This window comes from Neolamprologus multifasciatus, chromosome 9 (genome assembly GCF_963576455.1).
Source record: "Neolamprologus multifasciatus chromosome 9, fNeoMul1.2, whole genome shotgun sequence".
Lineage (NCBI taxonomy): Eukaryota > Metazoa > Chordata > Actinopteri > Cichliformes > Cichlidae > Neolamprologus > Neolamprologus multifasciatus.
This window is the reverse complement of record NC_140447.1, coordinates 25,328,935-25,345,439: the sequence shown is the minus strand read 5'-3', so window position 1 is coordinate 25,345,439 and position 16,505 is coordinate 25,328,935. Positions and strand designations below refer to the sequence as shown.

Here is a 16,505-nt window from a genome sequence, read left to right as displayed (position 1 = left end):
TGTTCTGTAGCTTAAAACTTGATAGTAATAACTTTTTAAAAAGGTTAAACTGCAGTATCTACATACCAGCCACTATGGTGGTTGTAGTAGTTTTGGTGAGCGGTGTTGTATAAGTCAAAGAAGCCTCAGCAGTTGTGCCCTTTAAATCTTGTGGACCATGACCTGTTATAGTAGTTGCAGTGGTTGCGGGTGAGATAATAACAACAGATGCATTTTCTGTTGTTGTTGTCATTGTTGTCGTTGTTGTCGTTGTTGTCGTTGTTGTCGTTGTTATCGTTAAACCGGCGTCTGGTCTGTCATCTGTTTGGACGGTGCTGGCAGCTGTGGTGGACATGGTTTCGTTTTTGCTTATTGTTGTGACATGAGTCAAACTCACTGTGGTGAAATTTGCAGTCTGGTTCTTCAGTGGAGCTGAAGTAGGTTTAGTACTGTGAGACACTGCAGCAGTCCTGCTTTTCTCTGTGGTTCCAATAATTGCAGTTGTTTTATTCTGAGATAGAATAGTCGGAGTAATGATCACTGGTGTTGTGTAATTGTTAGAGGCTGTAGTTGTGCTCTTTATCATTGTGTAGTTGGGAGATATTGTTGTTGTACTAACTGTTGTTTTACTGGTTGTCACCACACCATTGTGTAAAGTAGTGCCAGCTGTTGTTACATTGTACATTGCTGTGTAATTGTTGTCAGCTGTAGTTGCAGCATACACGAGGGTGTAATTACTACCAGATCCAGTTGCATTATAAACGATTGTGTAGTTGTTGTTAGTTGCAGTTACATTAAAATTGTTGCCAGATGTAATTGCATTATACACTACTGTGTAATTGATGACAGCTGTGGATGCATTATACATTGCTGTATAATTATTACCAGGTGTAGTTGCTGTGGAACTATTCATAGTTGTAGCTGTACTAAAGTTGCTGGACACTAATGTGGAATTACTGCCAGGTGTAGTTGCATAATTAAGTGTTGTGTAATTTTGGCTAGTTGTATTTTCATTCAAATTGGTCCCAGATGTAGTGGCATTATGAACTACTGTGTCATTGTTGTTCACTGTGGTTGCATCGTAAACCTTTGTGTAACTGTGCCCACCTGTAGTTGTATAATTATTGCTACCTGAAGTTGTATTTTGTGGGATTATGTAATTGTTACCAGCTGTGGTTGTGCCATCGACTGTTGTATAATTGTTTCTCTCTGTAGTTGCACTGTAAACTGTTGTAGAATTATTGTTGGCTGTGGTTGCGTTGTAGCTGTTGCCAGGTTGTCTGTCATTGTTTCTGACCGTAGTTGCATTGTACGCTGTTGTATAATTGTTGTTGGACACAGCTGTATTATACACTGTTGTAGAAGAAATGTTGGTTGTAGTTGTGTTGTAATTGTTGTCAGTTTCTCTGTCATTGTTGCCAGATGTAATTGAATTGTACACTGTTGTACTGTTCGGAGTTGTTAAAAATGGGCTCACTGTTGTGTAATTGTTGCTGGCTGTTGTTGTATTGTAAATATTGCCAGTTTCTATGAAACTGTTACCAGCTGTGGTTTCACTGTACACTGTTGTGTAATTTCTACCAGCTATAGTTGCATTATACACTGTACTGTCATTTTTGCTTGATGTAGTTTGAGTGTATGCTGTTGGATGACTGTCGGCAGCTATAGTTGTATTGTATGTTGTGTAAGTGTCACCAGTTGTTGTTGCACTGTTGACTGTTGTATAACTGTTTTTGGCTGTAGTTGGATTGTATGCTGTTGTAAAATTATTGCTGGACATAGCTGTATTGTACAGTGTTGTAGAATTGTTGTTGGCTGTAGTTGTATTGTAACTATTTCCAGTTTGTCTGTCATTATTGTCAGAAGTAACTGAATTGTACACTGTTGTACTGTTCAGAGTTGTTAGAAATGGGCTCACTGTTGTGTAATTGTTGTTTGCTGTAGTTGTACTGTAACCTGTTGTCACATTTTTGACACTTGTATGTGCACTGAGCACTGTTGTATAATTGTCGCTGGCTGTAGTTGTATTGTAAATATCGCTAGTTTCTATGTAACTGTTACCAGCTGTGGTTTCACTGTACATTGTTGTGTAATTGCTACCAGCTATAGTTGTATTGTATGTTGTGTAATTGTCATCAGTTGTTGTTGCGCTGTTTACTGTTGTATAATTTTTTCTGACTGTAGCTGCATTGTATGCTGTTGTAAGATTATTGCTGGACATAGCTGTATTGTACAATGTTGTAGAATTATTGTTGGCTGTAGTTGTGTTGTAACTGTTGCCAGTTTGTCTGTCATTATTGCCAGTAGTAACTGAATTGTACACTGTTGTACTGTTCAGAGTTGTTAGAAATGGGCTCACTGTTGTGTAATTGTTGTTTGCTATAGTTGTATTGTATGCTGTTGTTGAATTTTTGGCACTTGTATTTGCACTGAGCGCTGTTGTATAATTGCTACCAGCTACAGTTGCATTATGCACTGTACTGTCATTTTTGCCTGTTGTAGTTTGAGTGTATGCTGTTGGATAACTGTCAGCAGCTATAGTTGTATTGTATGTTGTGTAAGTGTCACCAGTTGCTGTTGCGCTGTTGACTGTTGTATAATTGTTTCTGGCTGTAGTTGCATTGTACTCTGTTGTAAAATTATTGCTGGACATAGCTGTATTGTACAGTTTTGTAGAATTGTTGATAGCTGTAGTTGTGTTGTAACTGTTGCCAGTTTGTCTGTCATTATTGTCAGAAGTAACTGAATTGTACACTGTTGTACTGTTCAGAGTTGTTAGAAATGGGCTCACTGTTGTAGAATTATTGATGGCTATAGTTGTGTTGTAATTGTTGACCGACATAGCTGAATTGTAAGTTGTTGCGTAAATGTTGCTAGCTGTAGTTGCATTGTACGCTGTTGTATAATTATTGCTACGTGTAGTTGCGTTTTGTGGTATTTTGTAATTGTTACCAGCTGTGGTTGTGCCATCGACTGTTGTATAATTGTTTCTCTCTGTAGTTGCACTGTGAACTGTTGTAGAATTATTGTTGGCTGTGGCTGTGTTGTAACTGTTGCCAGGTTGTCTGTCATTGGTGCCAGATGTAATTGAATTGTACACTGTTGTATTGTTCAGAGTTGTTAGAAATGGGCTTACTGTTGGGTAATTGTTGTTTGCTGTAGTTGTATTGTAAATATTGCCAGTTTCTGTGTAACTGTTATCAGCTGTGGTTTTACTGTATACTGTTGTGTAATTGCTACCAGTTATAGTTGCATTATATGCTGTACTGTCATTTTTGCTTGTTGTCGTTTGAGTGTATGCTGTTGTATAACTGTGGCCAGCTGTAGTTGTATTGTATGTTGTGTGACTGTCACCTGTTATGGTTGCACTGTTGACTGTTGTATAATTGTTTCTGGCTGTAGTTGCATTGTACACTGTTGTAAAATTATTGCTGGACATAGCTGTATTGTACAATGTTGTAGAATTATTGATGGCTGTAGTTGTGTTGTAATTGTTGTCTGACATAGCTGAATTGTAGGTTGTTGCGTAAATGTTGCTGGCTGTAGTTGCGTTGTACCTGTTGCCAGTTTCTCTGTCACTGGTGCCGGATGTAATTGAATTGTATGGTGTTGTATTGTTCAGAGATGTTAAAAATGGGCTCAATGTCCTGTAATTATTGTTTACTGTAGTTGTATTGTTTGCTTTTGTTACATTTTCTCTGTAACTGTTACCAGCTGTAGTTTCACTGTACACTGTTGTATAATTATTTTTAGCTGTAGTTGTATTGTAATTATTGCCTGATACAACTGAATTGTAGGCTGTTGTGTTAATGTTGCTGGTTGCAGTTTTATTGTAAGCAACTGCATTTGAAATGTACATTGTAGTACTGCTAGCTGAAGTTTCTGAACTATTATATACTGCCTTGTTTTTGCTTTCTGTGGTTACATTATACACATTGTTTAGAGTCCCTGTTGTGTCATTACTGTCAGATGTGGTTACATTGTTAACAAATGTATGTTTGCCAGTGGGAGTAAATGCTCTAGTTGTGGTTACATTGTACACTGTTGTGCCACTGGGAGACGGTGTAACCGTTGCAAGACCTGGAGATGTTACATTGTCAGTGGGAAAGGGTGTAACTGTATCTATATTGGTCTTTGTTACATAATTGTCAGTATATGCATTGGCTGCAGGATCTTGAGATGTTAAATTGTCAGTGGGAAATGGTGTAACTGCAACTAAATTGGTCTTTGTTGTATAATTTGTGGTATATGCATTGTATGCAAGATCTGGAGATGTTACATTGTTGATGGGAGAGGGTGTAACTGCAACTACATTGGTCTTTGTTGTATAATCTTTGGCATATGCCGTGGCTGTAGTTACATTGTATATTGTTGTAAGATCTGGAGATGTTGCTGTTGTAGTTGCATTTTGTACAGTTTGATTAGGAGATGGTGTAGATGCATTTGTTATTTTAGAGAGTGTAGTACTCTTAAGCACTGAATCAGGCATAACAGTTGTGCTGTTGTGTACTGCTATGAAAGCACTGGTTATGGTGTTGGTTGGTTGGGTTTCATTAGGTAAAGTATTTTGTACTGTTGTTTTATTAAACACAGTTGAAGGAACTATTTGTGTGCTATTCTGAAGAATAGGTTGTGCTGATGGGGACTTTGCACTGGCAGTTGTTTGAAAAAATGTTGTGTTTTCTTTTTTTTGCACTGTATTTTCAATTGTTGCATAAATATCTCCACTTGTATTTGTCAACGATTTGGTGGTATCAGTCAAAGATTGCATAGCTGCAGTGATGCCGTTGGCCAGAGTTGAAAGTTGTGTTGTGGTTGGAACAGCTGAAGTGTCTGAAGGGCAGCTGTCAGTCAGAAGAACAGCAAGTGTCTCACTTGCTTTACTGTGGGAAAAATAATATGATAAATAGGTTAGAAATTATATCCTATTAGAGTCTACTGGAAATTAAACATCTTCTCTAACAGATTGTATACAATTTTGGGAAAAATTAACAACTTTCACAATATAGTAAGTGACATCAACATATATATAAAAACACTTTCTTACACAGAGCTCTTCTGTCTTAAACAAAAAAATAAATAAATAGATAGGAAAGTAATCTAATATTGAAGGAGAGTAATAGAAATAATTCAGCAAAACTTGTAAATGAAGAATGAAAAAATAAAAAACTCATGTAAAAGTGTAAATGATGTTGAAACAAAAAATGTATTACTTCCTATTATTATCATAAACATATAATGGTTTGGTTATGTTGTATTTGTTATGTCATGTTGAAGAAACAGTACATCCCCAATAACCTTGCACTTTTTTGTGTATTTACAATAAATATGAAAAAAACACTCTTAAATTTCCTACTTATAGTTAATGTACATGACTATGAAGCCATGTGAGCATAATTTTCAACGGCTGTATTTTATATAAGCCTATATTTTATACTCTTGTTACCATGCAAGTAGTGTAGGGTCAGGTTGACAAACATCTGAGCTCTGCAGGTCACTGGCAACCCAGGTCAGGTTGGATTCCAACAGTCTCTGGACAGGCAAACCAGGAGCACCACACACCACTGACAAAGCACAGAGTACCATGAGTAACAGTGACAAATTATTATATCATGTAAAGCAGTTGGTAGGAAAATAACAAAATAAGCATGCAAACTAACTCAGGCGAGTAAGCGAACTTTCAGCTGTAAATAAATTGTTGCTCGCAATGATCTGTTGCAAATGTTTTTTTAAGGAGCAAACATTGACGGGTCCAGACATCTCCAATATCACCATACAGCTGTACAACCTAGAGACCAAAAGACAACAAGGTAAAGAGGAAAAAGTTGGATTGACATTACACTCTGTCAGTGGAATTTCTTTTTTCTTTCTACCATTAGCATACGTGCAGGTAAAATGCAAAAACGAAGAAAAAAAAACCCCAAAACAAAACATGATTACCTCTGGTTTGTCCCATGACATTCAATATGAGCACCCTGAGTAATGAAAGTTAAAACATGATTCACAATATAGAAGTATGATCAATAATTATAGAGCTACACAAGTAATCATTATCCAAGTTTACAGGAAGGTTTACCTGATATTGCTTTGTAATATTATAATTACTGCACCTGGTAAGAAAGAATTTTTAATATGTGTAAATTATAATCAGATTTTGTTAAAAGCAATCACATTTAACATCCTGGAGACCTTTAAATGACAATTCCTATTCTCTCTATTGTAAAAACAGACAGACAAACCCAGAACCATGTTCCCAGGTAGGCCTTAGTTACACAGGCCCAAAGACCAACGCCATGGCAACAACCGGTTGTCAAAATGTGTATTTCCCAAATGGTTGGTGAGTGGCTTCTTGAGGTGACTGACAGTCACTAGGACTGTCAACCGCTGATTGGGCAATATAGATTTTTCCCTATCAACCAGAGGTTGGCAGGGGGTCTCTAAGCCTGCATGACTGAGGCAGAAATCAGGACAGTTTAGTTTAACCGCAGAACGTTTTACTGCTTACTGTTGCTTTGTCTGCTGTTGTGACCAACATACTGATATTAACAAATGCATAGTAAATATCAACACAATCTAAACTTACTGTATGTAATGTAACTGGATCAAGACTTACTGTTGCTTTGTGGGACATGTGAGGAGTGCAGGACTTAGTAACTGTCAAATAGAGTTACAAAGTTACAAAGTTGCACAATGTATATATATATATATATATATATATATACATATAGTAATTATATATTAATAAAGCATACTTTAAGCATACAGTGTGGTACATACCAAGCTTTTTAGGGACTGAATGTTAACAGCTTCACTAGTAACATTGATTCTAAAAGCATAAAATTGGCCTGAGAAAGCGATAAAGAAAAGGGATGGTTAGTATGTGGGTGAAGTTTCTGAGACACCATAAAAATACGTATTAACTGAGAAGTTCTCTTGTCAGATAGCTTGCTTCATAGAAGCAATGTTATGTTTTCCTAAAGCCTAAATATTTTCTTTAAATTTGAATAACAATGGTGCATTCACTCATCACATATTGCAGCAGCAGCCTGGATTCTAAAAATGTCAATGCAATATTGTGATTATTTTTCTTACGTGTATAATTACAGAAAGCTGTGCAATCACAGAAGCGAGGCATTTCCCCTGAGGATCAGACAAACATGGTTACAGCAGCAAAACCCTTGATAAACAGGGGTGAATATCAAAAGCATCTGTGTTTGTGATACTCACTTCTACAAGAGTCTGTCTTCAATTTAGGAGCCGGGTTGGAGTTGGGCTCTAAGAGGAAGCTGTAGATTAAACATGTATAAGTTACAGGGTGTACAGACACACATCCAGTGGACATTAAAAAAAGTGTGTTGCTCACCATGTTAGTGGGGAGGATTTATTTGACTGACAGATATCGTCAAGAGAAGACGTGGAATTGCATCTCACAAAACCGCCACTAGAGGGCTCTGCATCCTTACACAGATTTCGACCTGATGTGGAGAAAATCCAAAGAGCTGAGTATTGGATCCGTCAATGTCTGATTTTACACTTATTTTGGTTATTTAATATACTTTTTTCAAGAGAGAGATATTGGTAAGGTATGCCTGAATAGCTATGAAAACACAAAGATGAAGATAAATGTATCTTTGGTGGGTGAGTGAACAGTGTGAGTCAAAAAGTCCAGTGACGATTAGTGGATTCTGAGAGGTCTGTCAGCCTACTCCTGTTTGCTGTAATATCACAGGTCAAGTTGACTGATTACAACAGGTGTAATATTTCCATGTGTACACTTAATTCAAAAATGAATGCAAGCTGCATGTTTAGAAAAAAAAAAACTTAGAAACTTAGAAAAAAATATAGTTTATAAATTTAATAAGTATAAATAAGTTTAAAAATAGTTATATTATTGGGTGTGATTTTAGGATGGTTCACATGATTCCATTTAATGAGTTAAATATTTGTTTCGATATGATTATGTTTTGGGGACCATCTAGCTGATGATTCACAGCTAGAAGGTCCTGGACTTTAAGCCTTGAAACTGGAGCCTTTCTGTGTGGAATTTGCATGTGCAATAGTTTAAACGGTGATTCTAAACTGGTCGTAGGTCTGAATGTGAGTGTGAATGTCTGTCACATGTTAGCCATGTGACAGATTTTTTTGTCCACAGTGTACCACACCTCTCAACTTGTTTGGTGGGAAGGACTCCTTTACCATAATTCACTTTTCATTAGCTAGGTCTATTGCTGTATTTTCAGCCTCAAGTATTATCAAGCATAAATTTTACTTAAGTCACACAAGTATTAACAAGAGATCATCTCTTTAACAGGGAGAGAAAATTAGAGCACATATCTCAATGTGTCACCCCTTTGATTTGATACTATTTATTGATTTTTAGTAATGAACTTATACATATTAACTTAAGTCACCACCTGGATTTACCTAAGTAAATAGTGTAAGAGCATTTATTTTAAAATTTGTATTTTTTTAAACTTTTTTTTTTTTTTGGCCGCGCCGTATATTTTTAACCGGTGGTTCTCTTTGGCATGAAACAACTTTGTAAGAACACACTGGGCAAAGCATCTAAGATGAGCTTTTTATAATCCATCTTCAGGACACTGCGGTTTTCAACACAACAAAGCCACATCAGCAACATTATCAGGAGCTTTGTGCAAGTACTGAATAAGTGCAATCCGATACCCTGGGTACTGTGGTCCTCTTTTCATTTTAAATTTACACGTTTCCTTGACACCATGATGTTTTCTATCAAGAAGATAGGAAGTCATATTTTGAACTATTTTACTGCAGTTGGGAACAGGGAAGGAAGCAGCACACAAGAAAGAGCAGTTGCCAAAGTAAAACGGGAAGATGGACAAAGAAGACCGGGAAACTAATTCACAGACAAAACAGAGTGAAGCAAATGCAAGGAAACAAGTGCTCACCGACTCTCTCCATCTCTCCTATGATTCTCGCTTGCATTGGTGCTCCAGCTTGCTGCAGTGCAGCGTCTCCAGCTTGTTGAAGTTCACACACTGAGACAGCATGGTTGAGCAGCAGCACCACATTGCAGGCAGTTTGGCTGGAAACAAAAGTGTTTCATGTGAGGACGCACGAACTGCTGCACATGTAACAGCTGTACAAAGCAGCTCCTCATATCCTTTTTACCTTATATTCCTTTTTGCACTACAGGACACTTCAACTACCTGCAAAGAGAAAAAGGAGAGTTAAAGCCATGAGCCAGGCTTACAGGAGAAATTTGATTCTGTAAAGTATATAAGGTGTTGTCGTTTTCTGTACTGACCTGAAGTTGTCTGTCACCCTGACAGAAATTCAAAGAGCCTGTTTTTCCATTTGCTGCATCAACACTGTCATTGTGACAACCAAATGCTTTTGACACCTGAGTGACAGATGGAGAGAGGGAAGCAGACAGATAGAGATGTTTGAGGGAGGTGATGGGAGTTTGACGTATAAAGTTTAAGTTTAAGGAAAGTAGCACGTTTTGTTAGTTTCTGCAGTCTTAGACGTCAGGATGAGAGCTATAAAGACCACTCAGGTTTAATTGTAAAAGCACTTTGTTCTTTTATATACATATTATGAAACCATAATGTATTTCAGTCAAATTATAGTTTGTAAATATAGGAATTTAAGCCATTAGAACAAGTTGACACAAAGTTTCCATGATGTATAACGAAATATCCCATATCTCCTTCAGTGGGCTGGTTTCAGTCATTATGCAAATGTACTGTTTATAAAATTGGGGAAACCTGCAGTCAGCTGAGAAGAAGTCACCTGGATGAGTGACGAAACGTTTCTCCCAGAAAACGCTACGTCCAGATGAACAGAATCAACTTTTGGAGAAATATTCCATGGAAACTGTTTTTTGTTTTTTGATCGATCAGATTAAATGGCCTGTATTTTTATAGCGCTTTACACATCCAGTCATCCACCCAATCACACACTGGTGATGGCAAGCTACGTTGTAGCCACCCTGGGTCGCACTGACAGAAGCGAGGCTGCTGGACACTGGCGCCACCGGGACCTCTGACCACCACCAGATTACAAGTGCCACAGTTATGTATAGTGGCTTCAGTAGGATACAATTTGGATATTGACTCATATGTGTACTGATGCATTCTAGATATGTTAAGCACATGGGCAAACTAAGGATACTGAATCATCTATAGTAGCTTTGTGTATTGGGTTTCCTCTGGCTTGAAATGACTATTTGTCAGCTCAGCTGTGGTAAACAGTGTGTTACTTCCTGGACAAAAACATATGGGAAAAGAAAAACACAGCCCACTGCTATTCCCGGGATGTTGTTTTGTTAAAAAGTGGGACACAACTCATACTCTCCTGGGCAACAAAACTTCAGAGCTGAGACTTTTATCTCTGAGCTGTCAGTGCATCAACACAGCACTATTAGACAGCCTTGCATGAGAATTCACTGAACAACCTTTGCTTACATGCTATTTCCTTGCAATGGACCTTAAAAATATGACTAGATTTGTGTCAAAATGATTAAGCATTAAAAGTGAACCAAAGACTTAATATAGCAGGATTGATTCATGATCCATGTTGAGAATTGTAATGGTTATGTACAAATTTCTTCTTCAGTAATATATATTAATAACCATAACAATAATTTAAAAAGAAGGAAATGGTGAAAGGAAGCTGGCACTATGATGCCGTATAGTATAATCTCAAAACAAAGCTGGAAGTGGACAGGAAGGGTTAAAGAATCATAACTGGACATTTTATATATTTAAATCAGGTAAGGTTGTTGCTTTTATGGGTAGAAACATAGTGGACAATATCTTGATCACATAACTTTGTTGTTTGGTAATGAGTTTCTTTCTGCAACGCAAAGCTGAAGGAGAGGAGAAAAAAGGTACAAAGCAAAAAGGGTTATTGGGAGGAAATGACTAGTCGAAATAACTGTGAATATATCTACAGTGTCTAATATTTTGTATATCTATTACTGCTGTTGCCATTACATTTTATTTGTTTTATCATTAGCTTTACTATGCAAAGACAGCTACTAGAGACAGCTAATAATCATGGTCTTAATGTAGAAAGGTCTATCTGACATAGGCTGAGAACTGCATATCAAGTGTCAGTAAGAATGTTATGTAGGAAGTGTTCATTTAAGTTAGGAATGATGGGAAAGGAGAAGAGAAGACACTGAAGAAAGCAAAAAAAGAGGTTTAAAGAACCATATTTATAACACAGAGGGAGCAACATTTGTAAAAGGTCAAAGTAGTAATAAAGCAACAAATATTTGGCGTAAAAAAAATCTAAATTATTTTCAGGTGATTCACACAATGCGCTGCTCCCACAAACTTACACTGTTTACAAGACTTGTTGGTAAAGCATGTGTCAATGACCGGGTGGTAACTGAAAGATTTATGAGAAACGTAACGAGATGGACAAGGGAAATTTGTCATTCTCACCAAATTTTGGACCTCTTCTTCAGTCTTGTTGCCCTCTACACTTATGGGCATCCAATAGTAAGCACCTGCAGAAAGCAATACATCTGTGAGGCCATGCAAATGCAAAAAGGAAATCGGAAAGGACAAGAAGTGAATATTTGCTTACTGTTATTGGAACAGAGTTGACGGACATCACAATGAACTAATCTGGTGGATCCTGAAAGAAAATGTCAACTTTACAAATTGTTTCTTCTCATTACTAACACAAACTGTAAACAGAATCTCCAGTTCCATAAAATGTCGAGTGACTGCATGTTAGCAAAGGCTAACCTGATGTGAATAATCCTCCAGGTGTGCTTTGGTTGGCTGCCGGAGTTGTGACTGGCGGTATGTGGGTGCTTGTTGAGATCTGATTAGCTGAACTGGTGTTCATGGGCAGGATTGAGTTCAGAGGCAAAGCTGTAGTGTCTGTGTGGATAATGTGATTAGTGACAGGCAAAACTGGTACTGGGGCTGAAAGACTATTTGTTGAGAATATGATGGAGGAAACTGAAATACAACAAATATTCAGGTGCCAACTTTTAATTTTTGTCAAGTAGAATACCCTCCATTCCATTATTTGGTCCCATTATCTAGTTGTTTGTGGGGGTTTAGCTTTTTGGGTGTTTTTAGACAGTATCTGTCATTTTTTTAGGTTTTCGTGATAGCTTTGATACAGTTTTCATATCAGGAATGCATTTTCCCACCCGCATTTGCACATGTTGATGCATTTGCTATCTAAATGTTACACCTCTGTCAAACAGAACTACAGATCTCTGACTTACCTGGATACTCTCCAGCATTTCATTAGCATTTGCAATGAAATCAAAGCAAACTTATTTTTTTCTAATATGTAAGAAAGAGTAAGGCCGGTCACACGCTGTCAGTAGTAGTAGTGAAATTATGCGTCAACTGAGAGCAAATCTAAACACATGTTCTCAGTCTTGCATCAAGACAAGTGCATGTCATGGAACTGCTAATTACACACAAGCACATACTGTAATTATATGTGTGACTTCACTGTAGCAAAGAGTAGTTGGTGCTGCGTTCTATGTTTTATATATTTTACTGGAGTGGTTTGTGAAGAAGGATAGCAGCAAAAGTGAAAGGGAAGGTTTACAAGACAGTAGTGAGACTTCCTATGTTGTAGGGTTTGGAGACAGTGGCATAGTCAGAAAAACAGGAGACAGAGCTGGAGGTGGAGGCTGATGATTGGCTATGGCGACCCCTAAATAGAACAGCCGAATATAGAACAAGAAGATGAAGATAGTTTCGTGTGTCTGATCTGACTTTTTTCAGTTTCTGCAGTCATACTGAGTAAACTGTAGAGTAAATCCTTCACATTTCTTTTTTGTCTCGGAATTCCAACATTTTTGTAGTTCTGGTATTCTTACCAAAGACAGCAAGGTTTTGGTAAAAGTTTAAAAGCATTAGGTGTCTTAAAGACTTCACATGTTTTGATATATGCAAAAAAGTTTCAAGAATTATTTTAGTGTCTTTTGCACATATGGGTCTGTGTTGGGAGAACTGTTTCCAGAAGTACATTAAGAGTTGAGAGAATGATGCTACTAGTGTGAGAACGGCATGAAAGTGATGACCCCAAAGAAGAACCTGCTTTTGTTTTTCCCTCCCCTCTAAAGAAGTATCACATGATGGTAAACTACCACATGCATTAATCTCTTGATTAGAGCAGGCGAGGAATTACAAGTCCCTCATCATCAGTGGCACGCCAGTGGAGAGAGTGGACAGTTTCTGATACCTGAGTGTCCACATCACTCAGGACCTGTCATGGTGCTGCCGCACGTTAAGAAAGACCGCCAGCTTCTCGTCTTCTTCAGAAGACTCAGGGACTTCCATCTGCCACTGAGGGTGCTCAAGAACTTTTACTCTTGCACCATCGAGAGCGTCCTGACGGGAAACATCTGCACCTGCTTTGGGAACAGCACCAAGCAGGAGAGACGAGAGCTGCAAAGAGTGGTGCGCTCAGCCGAATGCATCATTCGATCAGAGCTTCCTGACCTGCTGTCCATCTACACCAAGTGGTGCAAGACCAAAGCCAGGAAGATTATGATGGACCTCTCCCATCGCTTCCACTCCCTTAAGGCCAAAAAAGAGAGAATGAGGAGGAGCTTCTTCCCCCAGGCTATTCTGGGACCTGAACCAGGTCTAGGACTAGATTCTCTCACACATATCACATCATTATAGGACTGGACTCTCACACACATCACCACACGCACTCTGGGGTTTTTTCTTGCACACTTCCTATAATTTATAACTTATAATTTCTTTTGACTAATAATCTCTTACGTAAACTGTTTTTTTTCTGACATTTTTACTGTAAATTTCTAAGTTAAAGCTGTACATTTTGTAGTAACCTGTAAATTTGTATATCTTACTGTAAACCTACTGTCATTTAATGGTCAGGCACTGCACAGCTGCAAGCATTCCACCTCGTCATACTGTGTATGGTTGTGTGTGTGACAAATTTAATTTGATGACCCATCTGACTTTATTTCACCAATAATGCTTTTCTAGAATTTCAAAGACAGATCGGTGCTGCAGCAGCTACCCTTCAGCCTTCTCTAAAGGGTAGCTGGCCTCTTCCTTAGAGATAGAGATAGGGTGAGGAGTTCAGCCATCCATGAGGGGCTCAGAATATAGCTGCATTCTCCACATTGAAAGTACCCAGTTGTGGTGGTTCAGGCCTCTGACAGGGATGCTGCATGGGTGAGGTGTTCTGAGCATGTTCCACCGGGAGGACACTCCGGGGCAGACCCAGTGGAACATGCTGGGGGAGGTGGCTGGGGAGAGGGAGGTCTGGGTGCCTGATGTGATCAATCTCAGATTCTGCTCTGACATCCAGATAGTGAGGAATCTGGTGCACTCAGCCTTTTATTAACTGATGTGGCTAGTGCAGTGTTGGCACCAGAGAATATAAATTGGATGGACAACCAAGTTTGACAGTTGGTTCTTGAGCCAAATTCAAATCACATGATGACAAATCAGATGACAGAGATGAGAGACATTAACTCTAGGTGCAGAAGACTGCCAATGACCTCACCACACATTTGGCCAGTTGACTGTGAGCTCACAATATCCTCAACATATTTCCATTTGTTTTCCAAGGGGTCATGCTTTAAAAGTAGCTGCACAAGCTATGAACTATTTTTTAGTTTCAAAGAGACATGAGGGGTGCTTCCCATAGTCTGATCTGCATAGGGCCATCCACTCAGTGAGTGGCCTCCTCTCTGATGCCGGTTACAATGATTGCTGCAGAAGCACTACACTATTGGACTGCAAAAACTTATCAGTTATATGGCTGATTATATGGGTTTTTCCCAAATTGTATGATGTAACTTAATGTAACTTGTAGTTAAAGTATACTAGTAGAATTCAGCTGAGGGAGCACAGTAACTTGATTGGATAGCCCTGGACCTCCAAGGCCCGTCCACAGTGTCAAGTAGTAGTAGCAGTAGTAATAATGCTACAATGTGGGGCATTTTTTTCTTGACAAACATTTGGCCCCTACCAACTGAATGTTGTTCAAATGCCACAGCCTACTTGAGTATAATGACTGACCAGGTCTATCTCTTTGTATCCATCCTATTAGGACCACAGCTCAAATGATCTCAAACTGTTTTTTTAAAAAACATGACAGTGAGTTCACTGTACTCAAATGGCTTCTGTGGTTACTATTTCTCAAACCAGTAGAGCACCTTGATTTGCTGATTGATTCTTATCATAGATGTGCAGCCAACAAATACACAGCAATTGTGATGCTATTATTTCAATATGGACTAAAATCTCTGAGGAATGTTTTCAGCACCTTGCTGAATGTATGACACAAAGAGTTCAGGCAGTTCTGAAGGCAAATACACTAGCAAGGTGTACCTAATAATGTGGCTGGTGGGTGTATGTAGCAGTATAATAATTTGACCATATCTAACAGCAAATGATTAGCCCAGAAATCAAATTTCAGCCATCTTCTACGATTTCATGTTATTGTGACATACCTGTAACTTATACAAAAGACAGAAATCTTAACTCAAAATAATCCCACAAAATATCCTTTGATTTCTGTTGTTTTTTCTGATTTGCCTCCAATGTAACAAGACAAACTCACAAATCATTATTACTAGCTAAAATAATGGACCAAAATGAAATCTCTTTATACAGATAGTGAAAAAAATATGCAAAGTAGTCATCAACAAGAAGTTTCTGTGGGTTGTTATTAGAGTATATTTTAGTACTTGTCTCAGGGTGATGCTTACCAGATGAAGGCAGCAAGGACCGGCCAGCTCCCAGTGTAGTTGCTGTAAATGTGAAGGAATTCTTTACAGGTTTTGCATTGTAAAAACAAGGTAGATTTCCTCTAGTCTCTTTCTTTGTTGTTTCTGCGCTATTGTGATACAGTTTTTGTTAAGGTACTCCTATCTCTTACACTGCAATAACATTCCTGAAAAGCATATTTACACAAAAATAGGCCATCTGGTTATGTAAAAATAAAATAAAATAATATTTTTTATGTTTTAGGTGAGAATCCACATTTACACAGTCTTAAACGAACAATAGAAATATCCTCTAATGGACAAACACATATTTAGTCTTTTATATTCATGCATTTAGAGAAATAAACACAGCATGCATACTGGTGTCTAAGTCACACTAGTCGCATGGATACACACCATCAGTAATGCTTCTGTAAGCACGAGCCCCACGTTTCAACCGTTTGTGGTCTACAAGACACATAAAAACATGCAACACTCAGCATTCAACATGCTTGGAGAACATGCACTGCAGTGGTATGGAAACAAGTGATAGGCATAAAGATAACAGAGACAAGTTTTGCATGCAATGTTATTGTTTTAAGCAAATTATATTGGCATGCTTAACAAATAATATTGAGATACCAATATTAAAATATTCGCAGGAAGTGTTTTGTCTGATTCACGTAATGAGAATACATCCAACAAGTTTAGATTGTTGTAGCAGCTTGAATTTGCAGGCCTAAAACCCAGTACGGCACTTTTTTTTTTTTTTTTTTTTTTTTGGGGGGGGGGGTGCTTACTGTCTAAA

At 38.1% G+C, this 16,505-nt stretch overlaps 1 protein-coding gene across 1 annotated transcript in view; it reads right to left on the bottom strand.

The window, feature by feature from the left end:
* Positions 1 to 16,505, bottom strand: part of adgrg2a (adhesion G protein-coupled receptor G2a) — a 33,164-nt gene that overhangs the window by 10,122 nt on the left and 6,537 nt on the right. Inside the window, exons 5-22 of the mRNA XM_085173271.1 lie at positions 16,115 to 16,165; positions 15,701 to 15,742; positions 11,721 to 11,858; positions 11,557 to 11,607; positions 11,412 to 11,476; positions 9,263 to 9,358; positions 9,127 to 9,164; positions 8,904 to 9,040; positions 7,343 to 7,454; positions 7,207 to 7,265; positions 7,072 to 7,119; positions 6,757 to 6,824; positions 6,593 to 6,633; positions 6,056 to 6,089; positions 5,920 to 5,954; positions 5,640 to 5,767; positions 5,426 to 5,543; positions 67 to 4,862 (exon numbers count right to left, since the gene is read on the bottom strand). Coding sequence (XP_085029397.1) covers positions 67 to 4,862; positions 5,426 to 5,543; positions 5,640 to 5,767; positions 5,920 to 5,954; positions 6,056 to 6,089; positions 6,593 to 6,633; positions 6,757 to 6,824; positions 7,072 to 7,119; positions 7,207 to 7,265; positions 7,343 to 7,454; positions 8,904 to 9,040; positions 9,127 to 9,164; positions 9,263 to 9,358; positions 11,412 to 11,476; positions 11,557 to 11,607; positions 11,721 to 11,858; positions 15,701 to 15,742; positions 16,115 to 16,165 — 6,057 coding nt within the window. The remainder of the gene's footprint in view (positions 1 to 66; positions 4,863 to 5,425; positions 5,544 to 5,639; positions 5,768 to 5,919; positions 5,955 to 6,055; positions 6,090 to 6,592; positions 6,634 to 6,756; positions 6,825 to 7,071; positions 7,120 to 7,206; positions 7,266 to 7,342; positions 7,455 to 8,903; positions 9,041 to 9,126; positions 9,165 to 9,262; positions 9,359 to 11,411; positions 11,477 to 11,556; positions 11,608 to 11,720; positions 11,859 to 15,700; positions 15,743 to 16,114; positions 16,166 to 16,505) is intronic.